This window comes from Triticum aestivum, chromosome 7B, assembly GCF_018294505.1.
Source record: "Triticum aestivum cultivar Chinese Spring chromosome 7B, IWGSC CS RefSeq v2.1, whole genome shotgun sequence".
Lineage (NCBI taxonomy): Eukaryota > Viridiplantae > Streptophyta > Magnoliopsida > Poales > Poaceae > Triticum > Triticum aestivum.
In genome coordinates, this window is record NC_057813.1 from 709,048,741 (window position 1) to 709,073,033 (window position 24,293).

General features: G+C 43.3%; 2 protein-coding genes across 3 annotated transcripts; one reads left to right on the forward strand and one right to left on the reverse strand.

Moving 5' to 3' along the window:
• The first annotated feature begins 2,682 nt into the window (after positions 1-2,682).
• On the forward strand, positions 2,683-3,709 carry LOC123158564 (uncharacterized). The gene is made up of 3 exons (XM_044576491.1): positions 2,683-2,983; positions 3,084-3,367; positions 3,691-3,709. Exons 1-3 carry the CDS (start codon positions 2,801-2,803, stop codon positions 3,707-3,709), a joined length of 486 nt encoding a protein of 161 aa, XP_044432426.1. The 5' UTR covers positions 2,683-2,800.
• A 424-nt stretch (positions 3,710-4,133) lies between these two features.
• Positions 4,134-12,211, reverse strand: LOC123156576 (uncharacterized). 2 transcript variants are annotated; one of them, XM_044574734.1, is made up of 9 exons: positions 12,030-12,209; positions 9,830-10,572; positions 9,631-9,726; positions 9,454-9,549; positions 9,281-9,376; positions 9,104-9,199; positions 8,809-8,904; positions 8,022-8,168; positions 4,134-6,624 (listed from the first exon to the last, which is right to left on the reverse strand). In XM_044574734.1, exons 2-9 carry the CDS (start codon positions 10,466-10,468, stop codon positions 4,525-4,527), a joined length of 3,366 nt encoding a protein of 1,121 aa, XP_044430669.1. In that variant the 5' UTR covers positions 10,469-10,572; positions 12,030-12,209; the 3' UTR covers positions 4,134-4,524. The 2 variants fall into 2 exon arrangements, with proteins under 2 accessions (XP_044430669.1, XP_044430670.1); XM_044574735.1 differs by lacking the exon at positions 8,809-8,904 and having other exon boundaries at positions 12,030-12,211.
• Between the last annotated feature and the right edge of the window lie 12,082 nt (positions 12,212-24,293).

Below are 24,293 nucleotides of genomic sequence, written 5' to 3' on the forward strand. Positions count from 1 at the left end.
CATGCACTTACAAATTCATCTTCCTCTTCTATATCATATATACAATGTTGAAAATCAACATTGAATTTCTTATATTCATCAACAACTCCAGCGAGATGCTTGCAAGCATTTTGATTCATATGCCAGACGCAAAGTCTATGGTGAGAATGAGGGAACACTTTACGGATTGCCTTTGCCATTGCTGCATCTTCATCGGTGAGAATTGTACATGGATGTTTCCTAGACATAACTTTTAGGAAAGTTCTGAAAAGCCAAGCAAAACTTGCAGCAGTTTCATCATAGAGAAGTGCGGCGCCAAAGACAACAGTTTTTTGATGATTATTCACCCCAACAATCAAACCAAATGGGCGTCCATCATCTAGTTTCCTGTATGTGGTGTCAAAGCATATAACATCGTCGAATAATGCGTAGTCTGATACCATTTTCGAGTCAGTCCAAAAAATATTAGTTATCAACTCATCTTCATCAACTTGAATTGAATAGAAGAAGTTGACATCTTCTGAGACCTTCTTCTCCATGTACTCTAATACTCCCCCTGTGTCACCATGCTTTGCTTTTATTGTTCTCTTTGAGTACAAACGATTTTTCAAATCTTCACGTATAAAGCCAAGGTTTTCACTTCCACATGCTTCCTTGGCCATCAAATCGAATGTTGCTTTATTTGAAATGCCTACTGACTTTGCAACCTCGGCATTTGCTATATGTGCTTCTGTTACTTTTCTCTGGGATCTCAAGTACTGGGTCATGATTCCTTGAGCAAGAGTGTGGTTATGTGATGCCTCGAATTCATACACATAATACACACTTCCATAACATGCTGGCGAGGAACCGATCAAGCAACTTTAGCGGTTGCTGCCACCGCCGAGGCTACCCTTGTCTTCTCCCCTTCCCACACATATCGACGACCATGGAGAGGGAGGCGGGCGGACCCGGACCTGATTTTGGCTCGAAGAATGTTATCAAGGCATTTGATATTATTGTAAGCTCGTACTTCAAACGGCAAGTGGCTATTGCGGCAAGTGGCTATTATTGTAAACTCGTACTTCAACCCGCAAGAGAGTGATGGTCCAGTCAATGTTTCTTCAACAATTTCTAGATCTCGTCTCAAACGGCAAGTGGCTATTGCGGTCTTTAAAGCCTATTATGGTGAGGGAGTTTGCAAGTATCTCTTTCGCTTACTGTTGGTTCTGTGTAATTTTAAGTTTTTGGCGGGCCGCAATCAATTGGAGGAAGAAGGCTAGCGTGTTCGTAATGTAATTTTATTTTTTTACTGGTCATTTTACGTCCAGGTGCCTTTCCATGGTACTGGACGTTTTCCTTGATTATTATCATATCTAAGATGCCTTTGATATCTTTCTTTAAAAAAACAAATATTTGTTGAGTGAAAAAAGAAAGCAACTATTTATGTAGAAACAGAAAACAACGTTTTTTGAGACAAAACAGAAAATAACTGAAGACCATACTCATACTATATTGCATCTTTATTCTTTTGAATTTTTTAGCGGTGCATTCTTTTTTGGTAGAGAATGTGCCACACTAGCTTTCCTTTTTAAGCGCAATGCGTCACACTTGCTTCTTTTTTTTTTTTTGAGACAAGTCACACTTGCTTCTTCTTCTTTTTGTGCTGTGGTGAGCCACATTGCTACCACGTGAAAACGGCCCACGGCCCGGCCACCACACAGACTGAGCCCAGGCCCAACATGGACACCTCCGCGTGGTGGCGGTCCACAGAAGTACTGTATCCTCCAGGGGCTACTTCAGCGGTTGCCGCCGCCGACGAGGCTACCCTCCTCCCACACAGATCGACGGCCATGGAGATGGAGGCGGGCGGACGCGGACCTGGTTCTGGCAGGAAGAAGAGGAAGCGGGCGGCGGCGGGAGGCAGAGCCGCCGGCAACCAAGGGCCGCAGCCCGGAGCGGGAGAAGGCGAAGGCGAAGGGGCCACCGAGGACCGCATCAGCCAGGTCCCCGACGCTGTCCTGGGCGAGATCGTCTCCCTCCTCCCCACCAAGGACGGCGCCCGCACCCAGGTCCTCGCGTCCCGGTGGCGCCACCTCTGGCGCTCCGCCCCTCTCAACCTCGACTGCGGCGGCCTCCTCCCAATCCCAACCCACCACCGCGATCTCGATCGCCTCGTCTCGCGCATCCTCGCCGCCCACACGGGCCCCGGGCGCCGCCTCTGCGTGCCCTGGAGGAACGGCCGCAAGGCCGCCAAGCTGGAAGCCTGGCTCCGATCGCCCGCCCTCGACAACCTCGAGGAGCTCGAGTTCAACAACCAATCAACAGGGTTCCTCTCGCGCTTGCCGGCGACCACCTCCCGGTTCGCCGCCACGCTCCGCCTTGTCAAACTCGAACTATGCCACCTCCCCGACGACGCCGTCCGATCGCTTCATTTCCCCCAGCTCAAGCGCCTCGCACTCGTCAAGGTCGTCATCTCGGAGGGCGCACTGGGCAGCCTCATTCTTGCGTGCCCCGCCATGGAGTGCGTGCTGCTTTGGTACATCTCCGGAGTCCGTCGCGCCCGGATCAGCTCCCCTAGGATCAGAAGCATCGGCGTCGTCGCTCTCGTTGGTTCAAACTCCATGGGCATGCCCAACTTGGACGAACTCGTGATAGAGAAGGCCCCGTCTCTTGAAAGGCTGCTCCATCTCAATCTACGGGATGACCTGTGAGTGTCGGTGATCGACGCGCCTAAGCTGGAGACCTTCTGCATCGTTCACAACGATCGTTGCAGCTTCGACAGGATCGTCGACGTACGTACTTCTAATTAAGCTGCATTTGCTTTGTTTAGTGAGATCGCATGTCGGCTGGCCTGATATTGTGCTTCATGTTTCGTAAAAAGCATGTAGGTGCTGATAGCCCGACAACGATGGCGCGCACCGTCAAGATCTTGGCTTTTAGAGTGCGCTTTTTTAGTCTGGATATGATTATTGACTTCCTCAGACTCTTTCCCTGCCTGGAGAAGCTGTACATGCAGAATGAGGTGACCAATCTTCAATCTTCATTGACAATTCATACTGTTCAGCATTGCCTTTGATATACTTGCATTGTTCTAACTTTTGAAGTTGTCAATTGTTTCTCAGTGCAATGCTCTTTTCCGGTCAATGTCAAGGCAAAAAGGGCCGAAGAATTGCTGGCGTCGCAAACATCGAGATCTTGATATCACATGCCTTGATGTTCATCTGAAGACAATAGTGTTGGAATCCTACCGGGGAGGTCTGTCCGAGGTCAACTTCGCCACATTCTTTGTACTGAACGCGAGAGCGCTAGAGTCAATGACGTTTCAGGTGAAAACCACCGACGGGGAGTTCATCGCGAGACAGATGAGGTTGCTTCAGGTGGAGAAGAGGGCATCAAGGGGCGCTGAGTTTCACTTCACGGACGATAGATGTCTTCGGGGTTTTTCGGATATCTGCCACGTCCGTGATTTGGATCTGACAGATCCCTTTGTGTGTTGAGTCGTTGATGCCGCGACTAGATTCGGTGTGCTGAAGAGGTGCCCATGTCTTTCTCATTTTGTGTTATCGTGGACCTTTTATGACAATTGTTATACTGTACATGTTATGTGTGATGTACTGCTGCCCGCTTTGTGATACAATGTGTGAGGACTGCAGAATCTCTGAAGCATAGATGAGCCGTGCAAATCGCACTAAAGATTTTAACTGACTGATGGTGCTCATTTTTCTGTAGTTTGTATGACTGCCACTGATACTTATTGTGGTCCATAGCATCGATCATTTCGGTTATACTTTTGCTGAGAATTTAATTGGTAAGCTTTGGACAGGAGCTGTGCTGTGAATCGGAGCATCATGAAGAACTAATTCGTACTAGAACACGAAGCAAAACTTCAAAGACACCAATTCACGGTGTATCATTCACAGATGTGAACTTTAGAAGTGAAATGAAGTGTTCCAGACACTAAAACAATGAGCAAGGGACAACTGCCCCAGGCAGGCATCTATCCATCATATGAAAATGCACTTTAGTGAAGGAATATTAGATACTGGCAATGGTATTTGCTTCCTAACCATGAACACAAATTGTATCCAAGAGACTGGTCCAGGAACTTGCAGGAAAACGCTGTCGATTCAGGCCACCATTTATTATCCGCATATCAGAAACACTTGCAAAGATAAGTCAAACTATGGTGCTTGCAACGGTGTGTTAGCGAGTTGGCCCTGATGATACATCAAATGAGATTTACCGGGCAACTACACAGAAAGAAAGAAGAATAAAACATGAAACAAAAACACAGCTATATCATCTACAACGGCACCGCATCTATGAAGCCATTCTGATCCTATGACAAGAGGCACCCGGTGGGATGTACACAATGTCTAACAAAGTTGGAAAAATCTACAGCCCTTTCACAAAATATATCACAGAAGGATCACAAAGACTACTGCTTCGAGCTCGGTCGCTTGGGCATTCCTCTCTGAACATCACAGCCTTTTTGCAAGTACAAGCGGAACATCAACCTTTTTGCAAAGCACAAGCGGTTCGTCCATTCAGCCTTCCAGGGCGTCACTGGGGAGGGAACCAGCCACCATTGTAGAACCCATTTGATGGCCTTGGGGCCGAGTGGTGGCTGCTTTGGTTGACATGTTGTGTATGGTTTCTAGTATCGTTGGAGGGAGCAGAGTAATCTGGTGGTGCGACTTTATTCAAGTCTTGCTGCAGAGGAAAGTAGTCCGCGACAGTTGGATCCAGAACAGGGATGTCACCTGTGAGGGTCTTGAACGCGAACTCGATACATGGGTCTGACCAGGAATTTCCAAATGATGGCAGGGCGAACCCAGATGGGTCAGCACCTCGAGGCACCGCAGTCTGTGTTGGCAAAACAGGTTCTGGGGCAGGCGCATACTGCGGTTCAACATTTGCCGAGGAGGTTGCAATGGGTGCTGCGTCTATTTGCATCGGAACCGACGACTTCTGATGTTCAGCATTATTATTCCAGAAGCCCATGGCAGGTGCTCCATGTCCCCACTCAGGAGCCGGAGAGCAACCAGATTGTTGGATAGGATTTTCAGCATAACGTGGCTGCAAGTATCTGGTATTGTTTTCCCGAATAGCCTGTATTTGGCTGACAGTTAAACCCTGGATCAGCTGTGATCGACTGGTGGTATTTTCCTGCACACTTTGTGCCTTATTGACAGAGCTAGCTTGACTGAATCGTAGTTGATTGGCGGTGTTTTCCTGGCCAATCTGCATTTGATTCACAGTATTTACTGGGCTCGGCTGCGAGTGCTTAGTGAAGTATTCCTGAATAGTTTGTGTTTGATTAACAGGTAAACCTTGGACCAGCTGTGACCGATCAGTGCTATTTCCCTGCACAGTTTGCATTTGCTTCAGGGTGTCGGCTTGACATAATTGTAATCGAATGGCGGTGTCCTCCTGGTTACTCTGCATGTGGTTCACACCTGCTTGCCTCAGCAGTGAGTGATTCACAAAGAATTCCTTTGTAGCTCGTAAAACGTTGGCTGTGTCTGCCTGGCTTGACTGTAACTGAATCTGATTGGCAGTGTGTTGCTGATTAGTTTGTATGTGATTCACAGTGCTTCCATGGCTTTGTGGTAACTGTGAGTAATTGGCAACGTATTTCTGTCCAGCCTGCTTTTGAAAGGGCGACTTTTCTTGGCTCGAACGTACCTGACTGGCAGTATTTTTCTGATTAGTCTGTTTCTGATGCGTAGTGTCTGCTTTTCTCAGCTGTGAGTAGTTGGTAGTGTATTTCTGCATACCATGTATGTGATTGGCATTCTCTGCTTGGTTCGACTGTAACCGACTGGCAGTACTCTCCTGATTGGTCTGTATTCGATTGGCAGTGGCTGCCTGGCTCAACCATAACTGACTGACAGCGCCCACATGATTGGTCTGCACTGTTGGAACGACAGTATCAGCTTGGATTTGGGTGACAGGGTCTGCTTGGCACAGCTGTGACCGATTGACAGTGCCCTCATAATTGATCTGCACTGGAACGGCAGCATCTGTTTGCCTCGACTGTAACTGATTGGCAGTGTTCCCATGCTTGGTTTGCATTTGAATGACAGTGTCTGCCTGGCTCACATCCACAGTTTTTTGTTGAATAAGCTTTTCCTGATTGACAAGATTTACCCTGGTAGGTCCATCTTCAGGCTCAGTGTTTCCTTCAGGATTAACTTTTCGTACATCCGCAGTTTTTTCTTCAGTAGGCTTTACCTGATTGGCAAGATTTACAATGGTCGGCTCATCTTGAGGCTCAGTGTTAACTTCAGGATTAACCTTCCGTGCAACCAAGCGGGGTGACACTCTGGGAGTGGGAGATGTGGCGACCTTTTCTTTAGACATGGTTTTACGCTTCTTGGTTTTCACCTCTGCATTTGGTTCTTTTCTTTGAACAGATCTCTTTCCCCTTGAAGCACGCTGTCGAGAGACCAGTTGCACGCTCTCGTGTTCCGAGGGATCAACCTTGTCCGCACATTTTTGCATCAGTTTCATGACTTCAGACACTGGCAACATTGTATTTTGAGTATATGTCTTGAGCATTTCCTCCCATGGTAGCCTGATCCCTTCTTCAGTTAGTAATTCACATTGAATAGCCTTATCAGCAGTACCTGGTCTTGCATATTCTGATGATCTTCCTGTCTGATTTTGACAAAATAATCTAATAAGTTGTAATCATCAGAAAAAGAAAAAGGAAGCCACGTATATAAGAGATTTTTCTTTAACCTATCCCCTGAAGTTTAATGCATGATCTATCTAATGAAACTAAATTTCAGAGACCAACTTATCTATGATATATCAGTCACCTAAAGTTCTAAACCACTTGCATGTTCTCTTATCTGATTTTAACACAATGGTCAGAAAAAGAGAAGGTGGCTCATATACTAAAAATCTTTGTTTACGCATCTCCTAAAGTTTCATATCTGATCCATCTAATGAAATTAAAAGTCAGAAAGTAACGGAGCTTTATGATCGTCTATGACCTACGCCACAGGGCGCATCGGAACTCCCAGCTCCATGCACAAACAGCACAACAGCAGTACCATTTCTACTTTCTACAAGGGAACAACCAGGACAAGAGCAATTTACGAGTGGCTGGTTGTGCACACTGCACCACCAAGAATTGCCACATGATGAGGAACAAATTTGCCAGTATCAATTAAGAGTAGAAGGATTAGCTGGAGCTTGGTTCTCTGTTTTCGAGTCGTTCGACTAGTCGCGACTAGTCGACGACTAGTCGATGAGTCGCTGCTCCAGGTTCGACTCAAACTCTCGACTCGACTCCTGGCATGAGTCGAGCGACTCGAGCGACTAGTCTCGACTAGTCACGACTAGTCGCTCTTTCTGGGTCGAGCGACTCACTTAAATTGAGCCCAACTGTTATATGGGCCGGCCCATCTCCCCTGGAAACCTAGATCGATCATCCCCCACCCCCTCCCCCCGATCGAACCCTCTCCAGCCGCCACCCCTGGTTGCCCCTGCTGCTGTTCTGCTCCTCCCCTCCTATGGTGTGCTCCTCCCCTCCTCCCCTGCTACTGTGCTCCTCCCCTCCCCTGGTTGCTGTTCCTGCTGTTGTGCTCCTCCCCTCCTCCCCTGCTACTGTGCTCCTCCCCTCCCCTGGTTGCTGTTCCTGCTGTTGTGCTCCTCCCCTCCTCCCCTGCTACTGTGCTCCTCCCCTCCCCTGGTTGCTGTTCCTGCTGTTGTGCTCCTCCCCTCCTCCCCTGGTTGATGTGGCTGCTGGTGTGCCCCTCCCCTTGTTGCTGCTGCTGCTGTTGAGCACTTGTGCTCCTCCCCTGGCTGCTGCTTAACTCACGTCGACTCGTCGCCATGTCAACTCATCGACCATGAGTCTAGACTAGTCTAGACTAGTCTAGAGTCGGCCCCCCTGAGCGACTCGTCGACTCATCGACTCGAAAACATTGGCTTGGTTCCAGGAATGGTAACTAGGATACCTACATACATAGCACTTACGTTCTTTCTATGTTCTAATGGAACAAACATGCAAGCTACAGAAAGTGAAAACAATAGGAGGAACTCACATAATCTTGATTCTGTGTAATACAAGCACCCTGGGCAGTTCTCTTCTTTGGCCTAACATTGCATTTACTTATGTCTCCTGATTCAATATAACGTTGCACGTCCTTCAGAGAGCGAAATTCATAACCACTGACTGGGTCAGTGTAGTACTGCAGAGATCAAAAGAATGAGGTAAAACAAGGGGTTCAACAGAAAGTACACAAAACAATGTCAAGGAAAATTAGATTTTCGGGGGGCATTCTAATAAGAAAACTCGAGTATATCTTCAGAACACTAAAAAGATAGCTCAGTAAGCGGCCAAAGCTAATTGCTATCAACACGGTTAGATGCTAATAACCTATTCAGAAAATCAACTTCTTGGCAGTCCTTGAGAATGATGGGACTAAAAGTGTAATCAGTTACTGGCTTCTAGCATAATTTACAGTAAAAATGACTATCACGTAGTAGATGCAGAGTAAAAGCATGCTAGGAGGCAGGAAAGACTGAAAGAGTCGGTGCTGAATTATGATATAAGGAGTGAGTTGAGAATGGAGAGAAAATACTATCTTGTGGACTCAGGCTCTACGTTTATGCCTTAAGGTCTTTCTCCTTACCGTTCTTTCGATTAAAATAAAGCGCAGACACATTATAGTAGGCTAGTACAATGTTCAACATGACATTTTGATATGGATGCTGGTGATACATTATTTCAATTTGACGTGAAACTAGGTTGACTAAAATAGCTTAGATTTTAGATAGACAAGGCTCAAAGAGATAAAGAGCAAGCAGAAAAGGATCATTGCAGCATACTGGATCACTCTTAGTTCCGTCCTTTCTTGGCCTGACTTCTTTCCGCCATCCATCAGGCAACTGCCCCTTACTGAGTAGCCCATCCTTGATTTGGACCTAGTAGTGACAATTATAATATCTTAGCCATATTATAGTAGGCTGGTAGTACAATGTTCAACATGACATTTTGATATGGATGCTGGTGATACATTATTTCAATTTGACATGAAACTAGGTTGGCTAAAATAGCTTAGATTTTAGATAGACAAGTCTCAAAGAGATAAAGAGCAAGCAGAAATGGATCATTGCAGCATACTGGATCACTCTTAGTTCCGTCCTTTCTTGGCCTGACTTCTTTTCGCCATCCATCAGGCAACTGCCCCTTACTGAGTAGACCATCCTTGATCTGGACCTAGTAGTGACAATTATAGTATCTTAGCTCTACCGTTTTAGACAGAGTGGAGCGAGAGAGGGAAATAGTACAGCAGCATACCAGATCAGTCGTGTGCCTTAATCCAGTCTTGCTGGAGCTTTCTTCTTTCCACCATCCATCAGGCCCCTTCATGACTGGTTCATCCTTGCTCTGAACCTAGTAATGGAATGAGTCAGACAGAGTGTATTGTATTTATGTAGAACAGGCAGGATAAAAAATAAATTGTGGAATACCTGATCACTCTTGTAATTCAATCGATCCTTTACTGGTATGTCTTCTTTGGAACTTCCATCTGACCCCTTAATGTCTGGGCTATCCTTGAGTTGCACCTAGTGGAATAATTATATAATTATAGCTAGATATAGTGTTTCAGATGCAAAGCAACAAAAGCAAAGATGATTACAACATACCAGATCACTCTTGCAATTTGATCTATTTTTTCCTGGACCATCTGCTTCACATTCATCAGGTGGGCCCTTAATGACTGGTTCATCCATGCTTTCTACCTAGCAAGGAAAAGAGAAGTGATGATTTTATTTTATATATATATATACTGTTACGTTGCACCCAAAACAAACAAAAAAGGGAAGAATTTAGAGATTTGCATGCCTTATCAGCGGGCCGTCTTCTAACACGCCCACTTCGTCTTCTAGAAGATGATGAATCCTTGGGGGTATCCATAGCAGAGTTTCCTCTAACAAGCCCACTTTGCGTTTTAGAAGATGAATCTTCATTGAAATCCATAACAATGTTTCCTCTAACAAGCCCACTTCGCGTTTTAGAACATGAACCATCATTGGAATCCACATCGATGTTTCCTTTAACAAGTTCACTTTGTGCTTTAGAACCTGAACTATCATTGGAATCCATAGCAATGTTTGCTCCAACAAGTCCACTTTGTGTTGTAGAGTACAAACCCTTGCTGGAATCCGAGATATTGTTTGCCCTAGTAAGCCCACTTCGTGTTCTAGAAGAAGGACCATTATTGCAATCCACGGTGTTGTTTACATTAACAAGCCCACTTCGTGCTTTAGAAGATGAACCCTCACTGGAATCCACAATATTGTTTACCCTAACAAGCCCACTTCGTGTTTTAGAACATGATAGCTCGTTGGAATCCATGGTGCTGTTTCCCCTGGCAATCTGACTTCTTGTTCTAGCAGATGAATTGTTGCTGGGATCCCTGATATTGTTTCCCCTGACAAGGCCACTTCTAGTTCTAGAACGCGAGCTCCCGCCAGAAGACATAATGATGTTACTTCAATTCACAAAGACCTGTCCAATTGGCAATTGCACAGCAAAACAGAAGCATAAATGTTTCTGTGGCCACATGAAGAAATGCTGATGTCATCCTGCAACAATTTTGCAAAAACAAATGAGCATGCATAAAGGACAGATATAATGTTATGACACTATATTTCCAAGTATACTTTTATCCAAATAACTGAGGAGCAGTTTAAGTTACTAAATGCTTTTGGCTTTAGCAGTTTAGCCTTGCTACTGCATACTCTTTTCAGTTTTCCATGACCTAATATAACTCCATTTAGCCCTTTCTGTGGCAAGCGAAGTCCTGTCGAGATCATCAAAATAGGCTTAGGGCATGTTTGATAGGGTTTATTTGTCTGGAGTATTTTTGGTACCTAGTCAATTTACAGCCCATCTAGGATAAGTTAGCCAATGTGGCCCATAATAATTTTCCTTGTATATATCCCCATCACTAATGTAGGAAGATCTACAGTCGTCAATAGCCACGTCACGCTTGTTTTTTCCAAAAAAATACTAATCAACGACATGTTTTCAAGTCTTTAACTAGCTAAAAATCTACTCCCACCAATCCATTATGTACATAAAGAGAATCTGCACGTGACCTTTTCAATATTCATAAGAATTACTTCTTTGCAGAAAAAAATTCTCCGACTAATGCCGATATTTATACCTTCCCATTGGTGGTACATTAAAACTTTAAAAGAAAAGGAAATCATTTGAATGGAAAAAATCGCGGGAAATTGGTGGCTCTCTTTGGATTGGAGGCACCGTGATATGACACACGACAACACGGGGGCTTCTATCTACGATCAACACCTTAAACCTCCACGATAAAATCATCTTCACGCATCCATCAATCATTACACTAAACGCCACCAAAAGGTGGCCATGCCAACCGTAACGGCGCGGCCCATGGAGAATTTCCGGCTACGTAATTAACCGAGAAACCCCGGCGGCGCTTAAGCTGCTATCTACGCGCCACCACACGTCTGTCTGTTAGCGCGAATAGGCAATAACGCAGCCTATCTAGTCGCAACGGTCACCACCCGTGGGACTACTACATCACCAGAGACCTTGCTTTCTATTGCGCTAATCGCCAACGAACATTCCAAAAAGGGTGAGCAAACGCCTTATCGCGACGCGGGGCTTGGTTTATGGACCACTAGCTGGCCTCCCTGCGCAAGCCCTGTCCCAATTTGAGCAACAGGACACATACAAAGAGGTGAAGAATAGATATAGATCAGGCAACCACATCGGGAGCTGAGAGCCTACTCGGGCTACCGGACCAGGCCACGCTCCGGCGCCGGAACTCCCAAACCAATCCGCCCCGCACGTCCACGGCGGCCCTACCCAACGGAGCGGAGCGCCTCCGCCCAGAATCACCGAACATCGAACGCGACGGAGGCCGCCGAGCCCCGCCAATCGCCGCCCGGCGTGGCCGCCCCGTGGCCCGGAGACCCCCAGCGAATCGGCCCGCCGCGCGTTTGTCGGAGGCGGCAGGGGGCAGGACGGGGAAATCGATCGGGGAGGAGGGCGCACGTACCGTCGTCCTCCCCGCGCCGCGGCGGGGGGCGGGGCGCGGCGGGATCTGCGCCGGCCGCTGACTTCGTTCGACGCCGGGGCGACGGGCGGCGCCGGCTAGGGTTAGCGGAGGCGGGTGCGGGGGAGGAGGAGGAGGAGGAGTGGGGGGTTGAGGAGCCCAGTGGTGGGGTGGGAGAGGGGCTTTTCGCGAGGACGGCGAGGCGGGCTGGCTCGGCACGACAACGGGACGCACGCTTCGCTCGGATGATCTCACTCGCTCGCTCAGACCGGCCCGACCGCGATGGAAAGGCTGCCGTCCATTCCCCCATTTCGCCAACGTGGGGGAGACATTCCCGTCCTGATCCGCTGCTCGATTCTTGACTTGCTAACCACTTTGGGGATTTGGGCGTGCGTTCGTTCCTTGCCCCGCACGTGCCAGCCCCCTTGTGGAACATGCCTTCTAGGGGTTTAGATGAGGTTCGTTCACCGGTGCCGTCGTCGTCGTCGTCGTCGGGGGGGGGGGGGGGGGGGGGGGGGGGGGAGGGGGAGGCGGGCGTCGCGGGAAGCGGAGGTGGAGGAGGGCGTGTTGGGGAGCGAGCAAACGCGGACCGGGGGAGGGCGTCCCCTTCGGTGGCGGTAAGAATCGGGGGGCCACCTCGCCAGCAGTCTCGACGGCATGGGGAGGCCGTGTCGAGCCGAGGCAAGGCGGCGGTGGTGCTCGGCGGGGAAGGTCGGTGCGGGAGGATGGCGCGGCAACAATGGCATTTTTAAAACGTTCCGGTGAGAGCAGTGGCGGAACTAGGCAAGACTTTCAGGAGGGGCAAACAACAAATACGTATATTTGGGAGGGGGGCTAAGGGTTATATTTTCTCTAATCTAAGCCGTCCTTGTTTATGAAAGTTGGGGGGGGGGGGGGGGGGGGGCATCGCCCTGCAGCATCATACATAGCCTCGCCGTTGGGTGAGAGGGAAGTAGGCTGCGAGAGGCCGGAAACGGGTGACAGCGCAGGTGCTCTTTAAAAACTCTCATCTTCTTTTCTAAAAACAAACCACTTTATTAATGCATAATAACAGTTGCATCATCAATTGAAAGATATGCACAATTTCGCTCAAATGCTCCTCGAACCAATTATTAGTCAGCCTAGCGAGCTTATGAGCAACATTATTAGCTTTCTTATTACAATGCTATATAATAATAATCATCAAAAACTGCCACTGTTGTTCCGACATCATATGGTATAAGTGACATCCAAATTATCAACGCTAATAACAAGATGATTAACATCCGCCTTTTGTATCGGGTGTAGACTAAATCTCGGTGCAAGAGCCTTTGCAATGAGGACGTCCTCACATCAATTTTCTAGTTAACCGTCAATGAATATCCCATTAGCATCACGTATAAAAACAACAGTTGAGCAACTTAGCAGACCCTGATCAAAAGATACATCAACGCTAAGTTTAACATATCCCTTAGGTGATAGGGTCCAACCCCCTTCTTCATGGTAGCTTTACGGGAAAGAGCAGCAACGTAATTTCCCGCCCGGCGTGAATCCCCATAAAAAGATAATTAGCATCTTGTATTTTTTCCTCGTGATCCTTTCCCACCAAAAGCACCAAGTGGTAATAGCCATCAATTCATGAAACATTATGAAGGCCCAAAAATAGACATATCTTTATCTGTCAAATAGAGTAAAAACTCAAGGACATCCTCGCTCAACTTCACAAACTTTTTAATCACTTCATCCAATCCCAACAAGCTCCAAACCCCCTTGCCATTTTGGGCACTGAAATAACATATGATTTGTATACTCTAGTCATTTTGGGCACTGAAATAACTATTAAATGTCTATTGCCAAGTGTAACATGATTGAGAAGGGTGCCATGCAACGTACACCAAAAATTTTTTTTTACCTTGATCGGACAAGATAATCTCCAAATCTTACTACAAGTAGTATTTACATCAATTTGACCCATCTTGTTAGTTTGCCTAAATTTCATCCCATGTTAACGATCCCATTCCACAAAATAAGATGGCATAATAGTGAATGTTTTTTTGTTAAACTTTGTGCAATGAAATCCCCCATACTATGAAGGGGAGGAAGAAGAGGAATCGCGAGGACGGGTTGTGCATCAATTGGGCACAACATCTGTTGGACCAGGTCACTAGATCAATGAGATCAAGAACCTTAGTCAGACGATGACCCCCTCTAGGAGTGATAATTCTCCTATTAGCACAATTAGGGATCCATGCATCTTCCCAAATATAAATATTTTGCCCATTACTAACTCTCCAAAGATAGCCTTGCTCCACCGAATTTACCCCCGACATGATACTTTGCCAAATAAAAGAGGAGGCCTTTCTTAACTTAGCATCCAACAAATCACCTAAAAAATGTGGCACTGAAGGAATCAGGGTTCTCAACAAGGCAACACGCTTGTTTTGCCAATATCGTTGGACTGAAACAATGGTGGTCATGAAAATCCTTACCTCCTTTATTTATTGGACACACATTTCCCACCATTCCCAATGCAGCCTCTTCTAATTGTCCTCGTTACCACCATCAAAATTGCAACAACGCGTCAATTATTCATTTGCATGTTTTCTTTTGGAATTTTAAAGATGAACATAACATAAGTGGGAATAGTCTGTACAACATGCTTGAGGAGAAACTCCTTTCCTCTAATGGATAACATTTTTTCTTTCCATCCACTAATTTTCATGAGTATACAATCAATAAGGTAATTAAAAACAGTCGGTCTTGCCCATACCCGCAGTAGCTGGCAAGCTCGAATGTCTACCGTTGAGAGCCTCGGTCATAATGTTCAGAGTGGTACAAAATTGCTTTGTGATTTCCATGCTCATATTGGGACTAAAAAAATAATAGATTTATCAGCACTGACCAATTGCCCCAAGTTGGTAGAATAGGAGTCTAAAATTCAAAAGTCTCCTTCTGCTCCCAAGCTCAAATAAGCTCAAGATGAACAGTAAAATTAAAAAGAGGAAAAACAAATTAAAAAAACTCTCAATATTGTCGCGGTTCGTTTATGCATTGCTTACTTTTTTTAGGCAAGTTTATACATTGCTTACTGGGATAGGAGCGGATGGCTCGCTCACACGGTCGCTCACATGGGCCTTTTTATGGCCCATGAGAGAGCGCCTGCGAGTCGCTGTCAGTCGCCTACTAGTACATGAATGCTGTTGCTCAAAAAAAAGACCATGAATGCTTTCTTCTCTGTTGAATTTTTGGCATTTTGTGCATTTTTTTTTCTGCTTTCTCTATTTAAAAACATTAGTGTAATTTTCGGTAATGTATAATAATAATTTTACATGCATTTTATAATTTTGTCTGGATATTTTAAAGGCGCATATATTTTTTTAAAATATTTTCACGTAGTTTTAAAATGTGTTCACATTTTTCAAAATTTCATGTAATTTTAAAGTGTTTTCTTGCAATTAAAATAACGCTCATGTAACTTTAATAAGTGTCAAAATATTTTTAGAAAAGTATTCATGTAATTATGAAAGTTATCACACATTTTTGAATCTTAAAATTGTTTTGGACCTAGTAGTGACAATTATAAGAAACCTATAAACTTTAAAGACATATTTTTGAATCTTAAAATTTTAAAGTGTGCACATACTTTTAGGAAACATTCATGCAATTTAAAAAATACTCGATGAACTTATTGTAATACGCGATGCACATTTTTTTATAAAAAATATCAAAATTAAATATAATAATAATATTTTCAAATACAGATTGAACAAATTTTGAAATATATGGTACACATTTTTAATGTGCAAGTAACATTTTAAACATAAAATTTGATTTTTGAATACAAGATGAATATTTTTAAGTGCATGTTGAACATTTTTTGAACTGCACAATGAACATTTCTAAAAGCACAATGACGGACATTTCCAAATACACATGAAGAAAAAAATAACACAATGAAAAAAACTAGATGGACAAAACTTTTAGGAAACAAAAAAAAAAGAAAAGAAACAAACATAAAAGGATAGAAGGCAAGAATCTAAAAAAATGGTGTACTCGACCGGTCCAAGCAACAAGCCTCGTGCGTAAAAAGAAACCACATATTGCACGCAAGCCATCACTCTTTTCATGTTTCAACTAAAGAGCACAAACTACTCAAAGTAAATAAAACCGCACCTCCACTAGCTTTTTAGGTTTTTGTGTTTTTTCTTGTTTTCACCCATTTTTCTTCCTTTCTTTCTCCATTTTACTGGTTTGTTTTCTCTTTTCTTTCTTTCTTGGTTTTCATTTATTTTCTTCAGTTTTAATTTTCATTTTCTGCTCCATTTCTTCTATCTTTTTTCTTCAGATTTATATTTCATTTTATTTTTTATTTTAGTTTATTCTTTGTGGTTATCTTTGTTTAGTTTGCTTTTTTATTTCTACACTTTTTATGTCAACAACAATGTTCTAATATAAGATTAACATTTTTTAATACAAATATAACCTTTTTAAATATATGGTAAACATTTTAATACATTTTTTAAATGCACATGCTTGATTAACATTTTTCTAAATACAATATTAACACTTTTTGAACAAATGCTCAAATTGTTTCCTATACATGTTTAACATTTTCCAAATGCTTGATCAACATTTTACAATAAACTGTTCCACATGTTTTTTAAATGCTTGATTACCATTTTTATATACATGATAAAAAAACTCATCATTTTTCTAATATATGTTTTTTGTACACATTTATCATTTTTCAAATGCTTGATCACCATTTTTCAAATACTTATTCCACATTTTATGAAATTCTTGATTAACATGTTTATATATACGATCAAAAAGTTTTATCATCTTTTAATACATGGTCAACTTTTTTTGTATACATATTTAACATTTTTCAAATACTTGTTCAATATTTTTTCAAATTCTTAATCAAGATGTTTATAACATGATAAAAAAACTCATCATTATTTTTCCTTGAGTACCCTGTCTCTGTTTCAACAAATAACTTAAAAAAAATCCCTAGTATGCAGATGAGTTATATTACAATCCACGTTGTATCATCATTAATTAATTCAGATGCATATACATTCATTATTTCTGGTTTTTCTACGAACTACTTTTAGTATCATAAAACGATGATGAATTCGGGCCTGTTCGGCAATGCTCCAACTCTCAATTTCCATTGACTCTGCAGTGGAGCTCGGCCGAACGAAAAATCTCCATGGAGTTCAAATCGGGAAGCTGATTATTCTCCTAGTGCAAATTTGTAGGAGTTGGGGAAGCTGCCTTTTCCTGGCTCTATGAAAACGAAGGAGCTGGAGTTGATCGTTATTACGAGGTGCTGCCACCGCCAAGTGACCTCTGCGTACCGGTTCGATTGATTTCTCGCCCGAACAGCCCATATCACCCTTTTGGTAGCCTCTCCGTCACGGCCGCGTACATGTTTTAAGGAGAAAAAGGGTGCTGCTGTAGCCTACCGAGCTGGGCTTTGCCCGCTTTCCTCTCAAACGGGCTTCAGCCCATCTAAATGGGTTGTCAGCCCATGCCAACGACGAGAAGCAGGAGCTGCGCAGCCGAACATTTTTCCATCGCTGTGAGAAGCTGGAAATCAAAGCTAGGAGTAGAAGTTGAGGAGTTTGGGAAGCTAGGCTGTTGCCGAATAGGCCCGCAGATATATATGCAAGGCAACGATGCTACTTCCATTCCATCGATTCATATTACACTGTACAATTGATGAGGTGATCATCATTATCATCAATGGAACGATATTAGACCAGTGAGGTGGCCCATCAGCATGTAGGTTCGGGCAGCATAGAGGCGACGACAGACATGGCAAACTAAAGAGGAGAAATGTGAGATGCCAACCTAGAAGGTTAGAACCAACAGAGCAATCAAATTTGGTATGTTTTCTTATTGGTGTGGTCGTGTGAGGTATGGTCGAGGAAAGAGAAATCAGCAGAGGAGTCAATTGAATTTTTTGTTGCGGTAAGTTTGTCATGAGGGCCATCAGCCAGCCTGATAGCACATCAGAGAAGAAGTGGGGTGGAAGACGACGTACCATCACCACCAACTACTGTTTAAAAAATAGTAAGTAAACATTGATATATCTCACCTACAAAAATCCATGGCTAGAAGAGGACGGCATCTAGATGCATTACTTATGATGTACTACTACCATGTAAAACACATTCTCTAACAATTTTGTTTGGATCTTTCTTGAACAACCCACACAATAGTACAAAGTCCAACTCACAAAAGCATAAAATCTGAAGCTATGATGCCAAACCATTTATGGTCTACCTTGAGGAAAGGAACATTTAGTACACAAAGCATCATCTATCTCAACAACATGCACCATTTTTATTTGCTTGCAAAGTAACTTTATTAATATCCAACCAAATCCATAAGCATTAGCCAAAGCGTCACACAATGGCAGAAAAAAGCCATTAAATAAACGGGACTCTTATCTCTTCAGTTCATCTTCACCACCACCAAAACAACATTGATAACATGAAGACCTTATTCCTCCTAGCTCTCCTTTCTCTTGTAGTGAGCACAACCTTTGCACAATACAAAGAGGTTGGCGGCAGCTATGAGAACGGTGGTAGAGGGTTTGGTTCTCAAAACTGCCCACCGGAGAAGACGAAGCTGGACTCTTGCAAGGATTATGTGATGGAGCGGTGCTTGGCGGTGAAGGGTTTTTCGATCGCCAGACTTTTGAAATGGTGGAAGGGCGCCTGTGAACAAGAGGCCCTAGACCAATGTTGCCAGCAACTACGCCCGGTAGTAAAGAAGTGCCGATGTGAGGCCATTTGGAGGGCTGTCCAAGGCAACCTTGGTGGCGTCTTTGGCTTTCAGCAAGGCAAGATAACGAAACAAATTCAGAGGGCCATGATGTTGCCCTCCAAATGCAAAATGGACTCCAGCTGCAAGTTCGTCCATACTAATGGCTATTACTACTGATATAGCCATTATTGGCGACCAATAAACTGTCACATACCATTGGATGTGATAAATAGATGTGGTCATGAATAAATTATGAATAAAATATGTGTAGGTTTGTCTCGCAAACATCTGAGTAAATGTGAATATGAGTTACTAGTGGTGGTTCGTTGGCATGTTTGAACTCGTTTAACAATAATAAGAATTATGTACTTGTTCAAGATTTAAACAAGAACGATTGAGGAGAGGATGAAATGATTCATTCGAAAGAACTATTTTTTGTTTGACAGACTATGCTCCCTTTTTAGTCTAACAGATAGCTAAAAGAAACATATATTAGTCACTAACATGTTGATCAAATCCATAGCCGTGCACAACCGCTTCATGTGTCGTTTGCACCATAACCTCAGTATAAATACGTCGTCAACACCTGTCCATCCTCACAACTTGCACAGTAGCACAAATCTAGTTTCACAAAAATGTTTAAATCTAAGGAAGCGAACCTAGATCACTTGGTTAGGAGGGTGGATGTAGGATCCCAACCTCTCGTCTGAAGTATTCACGGACGCAAATTGGGTTCTATATACCATAGAGGTGTCCTTTTACAAATTTTTAACAATTAAATGTGCAACCAAATGATTCTAAATATAAAATAGGACGTCTTCTCAATTCTTTAAATTTTGTACAGGGAATCTTGATGCATTAGTTTTCATGTACTGCTACTTTAAGACACAATGTATAACAAAATAAATACACACATTCTAATTTTGTTAGGATAAATATCTAACAATTTGGTCCTCATTCATCTTGAACAAGTTGTGGAACACTACAAATTCAGTTTCACAAAAAACTTAAAGTTTGAAGCTTTCGTCTCTCTCAACAACTTGTCCATTTTCTGCATCCTTGCAAAATACCTTTTGTCTGGTTTCTATAACTAAATTAGCAAATCAACACACAAGGGAGGAAAATAGTGTCACCTCATCTTTATGTAAAGAGAGGCCTAATCTGATGTGTGCATCTTCCTGACTACCAAAACACCATGGACACAATGAAAAAAATTCTACCTCCTACGGATATCCTTACTCTCATAGCGATGTTGAGCACCACTATCATTGTCATTCAACACATAACTTGGTCATGGGTTATGACAATCATTAGGTAGCAAGCAACATCACAAATGTTGTTTCAGAAAATAATAATGAAAATAAGAACTACTCAGAGGCATGAACATTGAGCAACATGATAGCAAATATATGCACACAAAAAACATGGATAGAAGAGGCGGGACGTCATCCTGATGAATCACTACTTATTGTGGTGTACAATGTCTAACAAACTCGGTACAAACTACGAACTTCTTGATTTATCCTTCACAGTGGTACTAGTTCTACTTCACAAAAGAACGAAACATGAATCTTCATGCCATATGATTTTATAGGTATGCTACAAAACTAAAAGCAGGGGAGGACGTGCCACACATCGCTCCTAATGGTATAATACACGAAACATCATCAATTTTGTGTACCACATATGATTCTTAATGTATGCCAAAGCAAAAGCATTGTGATGCAGCCAGCTCCAACTATTTCTTGTGCTTTTTTCAGTCCACTATCTGCACTGTATACCATGTAGACTTTTCTTCTACTAGTTTCTAGGGTGCCTGTGTGGCCTCCTTTTGTATCTGCCCTAATCACTAGGGAGGGACAAAAAATAAAGGTACTAGACGCCACAAAAGAAAGACTAACAACAACAACACTGCTTGTTCCCTTCTCTGTTCTTGATGTGTGCATCTAAGATTTGCTGATGGTGGTGCTAATCCCCTGCATCACATTGCGTCTGGAAGAGGACAATATCCAAATGGACTACTTATCATGTGCCATTAGCTTGTAAGAAATCCCTAACAGTTTGATCTAGATCCTTCTATAGCAAACAACTTACACAAATATTACAAGTTTAGTTTCACAAACGCATACTCTAAAGGTCACATCAACCAACTCTAATATCACCTAGATACTCCAAGGTCACCACAAGTATCCGAGAGTTGATTATACGATATGCATCAAACAACTTCAAATTCATAGTATTCAATCCAACACAAAGAACTTCAAAGAGTGCCCCGAGATTTCTACCGAAGAAACAAAGACGAAAACGTGCATCAACCCCTATGCATAGATTACCCTAATGTCACCTCAGGAATCCTCGAGTTGAGTGCCAAAACATGCATCAAGTGAATCAATATGATACCCCATTGTCACCACGGGTATTCATATGCAAGACATACATCAAGTGTTCTCAAATCCATAAAAGTATTCATTCCAATAATAGTGAAACCTCACAGGTAAAAATTCAATTCATCACAACAAGATAGAGAGGGGAAAACACGATATGATCCAGCTACATTAACAAAGCTCGTGGTGCATTAAGATCGTGCCAAATCAAGAACACGAGAAAGAGAGATCAAACACATAGCTACCGGTAGAAACCCTCAGCCCCAAGGGTAGACTACTCCCTCCTCATCATGGTGGCTACCGGGATGATGAAGATGGCATCCGGTGATTATTTCACCACCCGGCAGGGTGTCGGAACAAGGTCTCGATTGAGTTTTCGTGGATAAAGAGGCTTGCAGCGGTGGAACTTCTTATCTAGGGTTATTTTCGGGGGTTTCTGTATTTATAGAATTTTTTGGCGTCGGTCTCACGCTGAGATGGGTATTGAGGGGCCCACTACCCACCAGGGCGCGCTAGAGGGGGGATGGCGCGCCCTGGTGCCTAGTGGACAGTAGGCCCCCCTCCAGGGGGTCTTTGCTCCAAAAAATTTCTTTTATTCCAAAATAATTCTCCAAAAGTTTCATCCAATTCCGAGAACTTTTATTTCTTCACAAAAAACAACATCAGTCCGGGTTAGTTCTGATAACCCACAAGTATAAGGGATCGCAACAGTTTTTGAGGGTAGAGTATTCAACCCAAATTTTAGATTCGACACAAGGGGAGCCAAAGAATATTTGAAGGTATTAGCAGCTGAGTTGTCAATTCAACCACACCTAGAGATTAATTATCTGCAGCAAAGTGATTAGTAGCACAGTAGTATGATAGTTTTGATGATAGCAGCAGTAGTAATAGTAATGGTAACAATGATAGCAGTGATATTGTAGCAGTAATGATAACAGTAGCAACCATAGTAACTTAGCAAGAACAATATAAGATAAATTCGTAGGCATTGGATCAGTGACTTGTTGGATGATATTCATCATGTGACAGTTATAACCTAGGGCAATATGGCACTAGCTCCAGTTCATCGATATAATGTAGGCATGTATTTCGTAAATAGTCATACGTGCTTTATTAAAAGAACTTGCATGACATCTTTTGTCCTACCCTCCCGTGGCAGCGGGGTCCATATTGGAAACTAAGGGATATTAAGGCCTCCTTTTAATATAGAACCAGAACAAAGCATTAACACATATTGAATACATGAACTCCTCAAACTACGGTCATCACCGGGAGTGGGCCTGCTTGTTGTCACTTCGGGGTTGTCGGATCATAACCATAGTAGGTGACTATAACTTGCAAGATCGGATCTAGAACATGCATATAAAGGTGATAACATAAATGGTTTAGATCTGAAATCATGGCACTCGGGCCCAAAGTGACAAGCATTAAGCCTAGCAAAGTCATAGCAACATCAATCTAAGAACATAGTGGATACTAGGAATCAGGCCCTAACAAAACTAACATGATTACATGATCAATCTCATCCAACTACTCACCGACCAGCGAGCCTCCGAAGGAATTACTCACTCCCGGTGGGGAGCATCATGGAATTGGCGATGGAGATGGGTTGGTGATGACAAAGAACGAAGACCCCCCTCCTCGAAGCCCCAAACGGACTCCAGATCCGCCCTCCCGAGGAAGAACAGGGCTTGGCAGCGGCTCCGTCTCGTGGATCATGATAATTCTTTCTCCTTGATTTTTTCTAGAAATATGTGATTTTATAGTATCAGGGGGGTCGTCTGCGGGGCCACCAGGTGGGTACAACCCACCTAGGCGCGCCAGGAGAGGGGGCGCACCCTGGTGGGTTGTGCCCACCCAGGTGCCCCTCTCTCGAAGGTCTTGGCTCCAGAAATTCTTATTATTGATATAAAAAATCCACGCAAAGTTTCGTTCCATTTCGAGAACTTTTATTTCTGCACAAAAACAACACCATGGTAGTTCTGCTGAAAATAGCGTCAATCCGAGGTTAGTTTCATTCAAATCATGCAAATTAGAGTCCAAAACAAGCGGAAAAGCGTTAGGAAAAGTAGATATGTTGGAGACGTATCAACTCCCCCAAGCTTAAACCTCTGCTTATCCTCAAGAAATTCAGTTGATAAACTGAAAGTGGGAAATGAAAACTTTTACGAACTCTTTTGCTCTTGTTTGCATAAATAAGCTTAAACAACACCCAGGTTTTCAGCCAACATTATAACTAACCATGTCAGCAATAACATTTAAAGATTATAATGACTCATATCAATGACATAATCAGCTAGCGAGCAATAATAAAATATCTCAAACAACAACACGTTGTCAAAACAACCATGATATAATATGACAATAGCGGTATCTTGCTAGCCCTTTCTGAGACCCCAAAACATAAATGCAGAGCACCCCCAAAGTTCAAGCAGTGACTAAACATTGTAATTCGTGCTAGAAAAGATCCAGTCATGATGCACCCAACATTAGCTACACATAATGCATAAATCATGACAGCTATGCTCTACTCAGTTTCTGGCGCTTGTTTTAGAAGGTGGTGACACAACATAAAAGTAAATGGATAGTCCCTTCATAGAGGGAAGCAGTGATTTGCAAAGGTGCCAGAGCTCAATTTTTAAAACAGGGATAAATGATATTTTGAGACATGCACCCTTCTTATTCACTTCACGACCATCAATTATCAACATCTTCCATCCTAAGCACGCTAGTGGCGGTTCCCAAGAGATAAAAGTAAAGGTTTTGACTCCATTGGGAGTTTATGTTTGATTATTTCAGAGATGAACTCTTTTTCATGTTTGTAGTTTGGGACTGGGCATCCCTATTACCGCCCTTTTCTCGTGCGATGGCAAGTGAATAAACACTCGACCTGAGAATAACCCGCTTAGCATGGAAGATACCGACCACCTCCTGTCGTTCCACGAATGATCCAAGCACACAAAAAGGATAATTTTTAGAAGTTTTTAGAGGTGGCACATGCAAATTTATTAGGACGGCAGGGTAATACCGCATATAGGTAGGTATGGTGGACTCATCTAGAATAACTTTGGGTTCAAGGTTTTTGATGTACAAGCAGAGTTCCCACTTAGTACAAGCGAAGGCT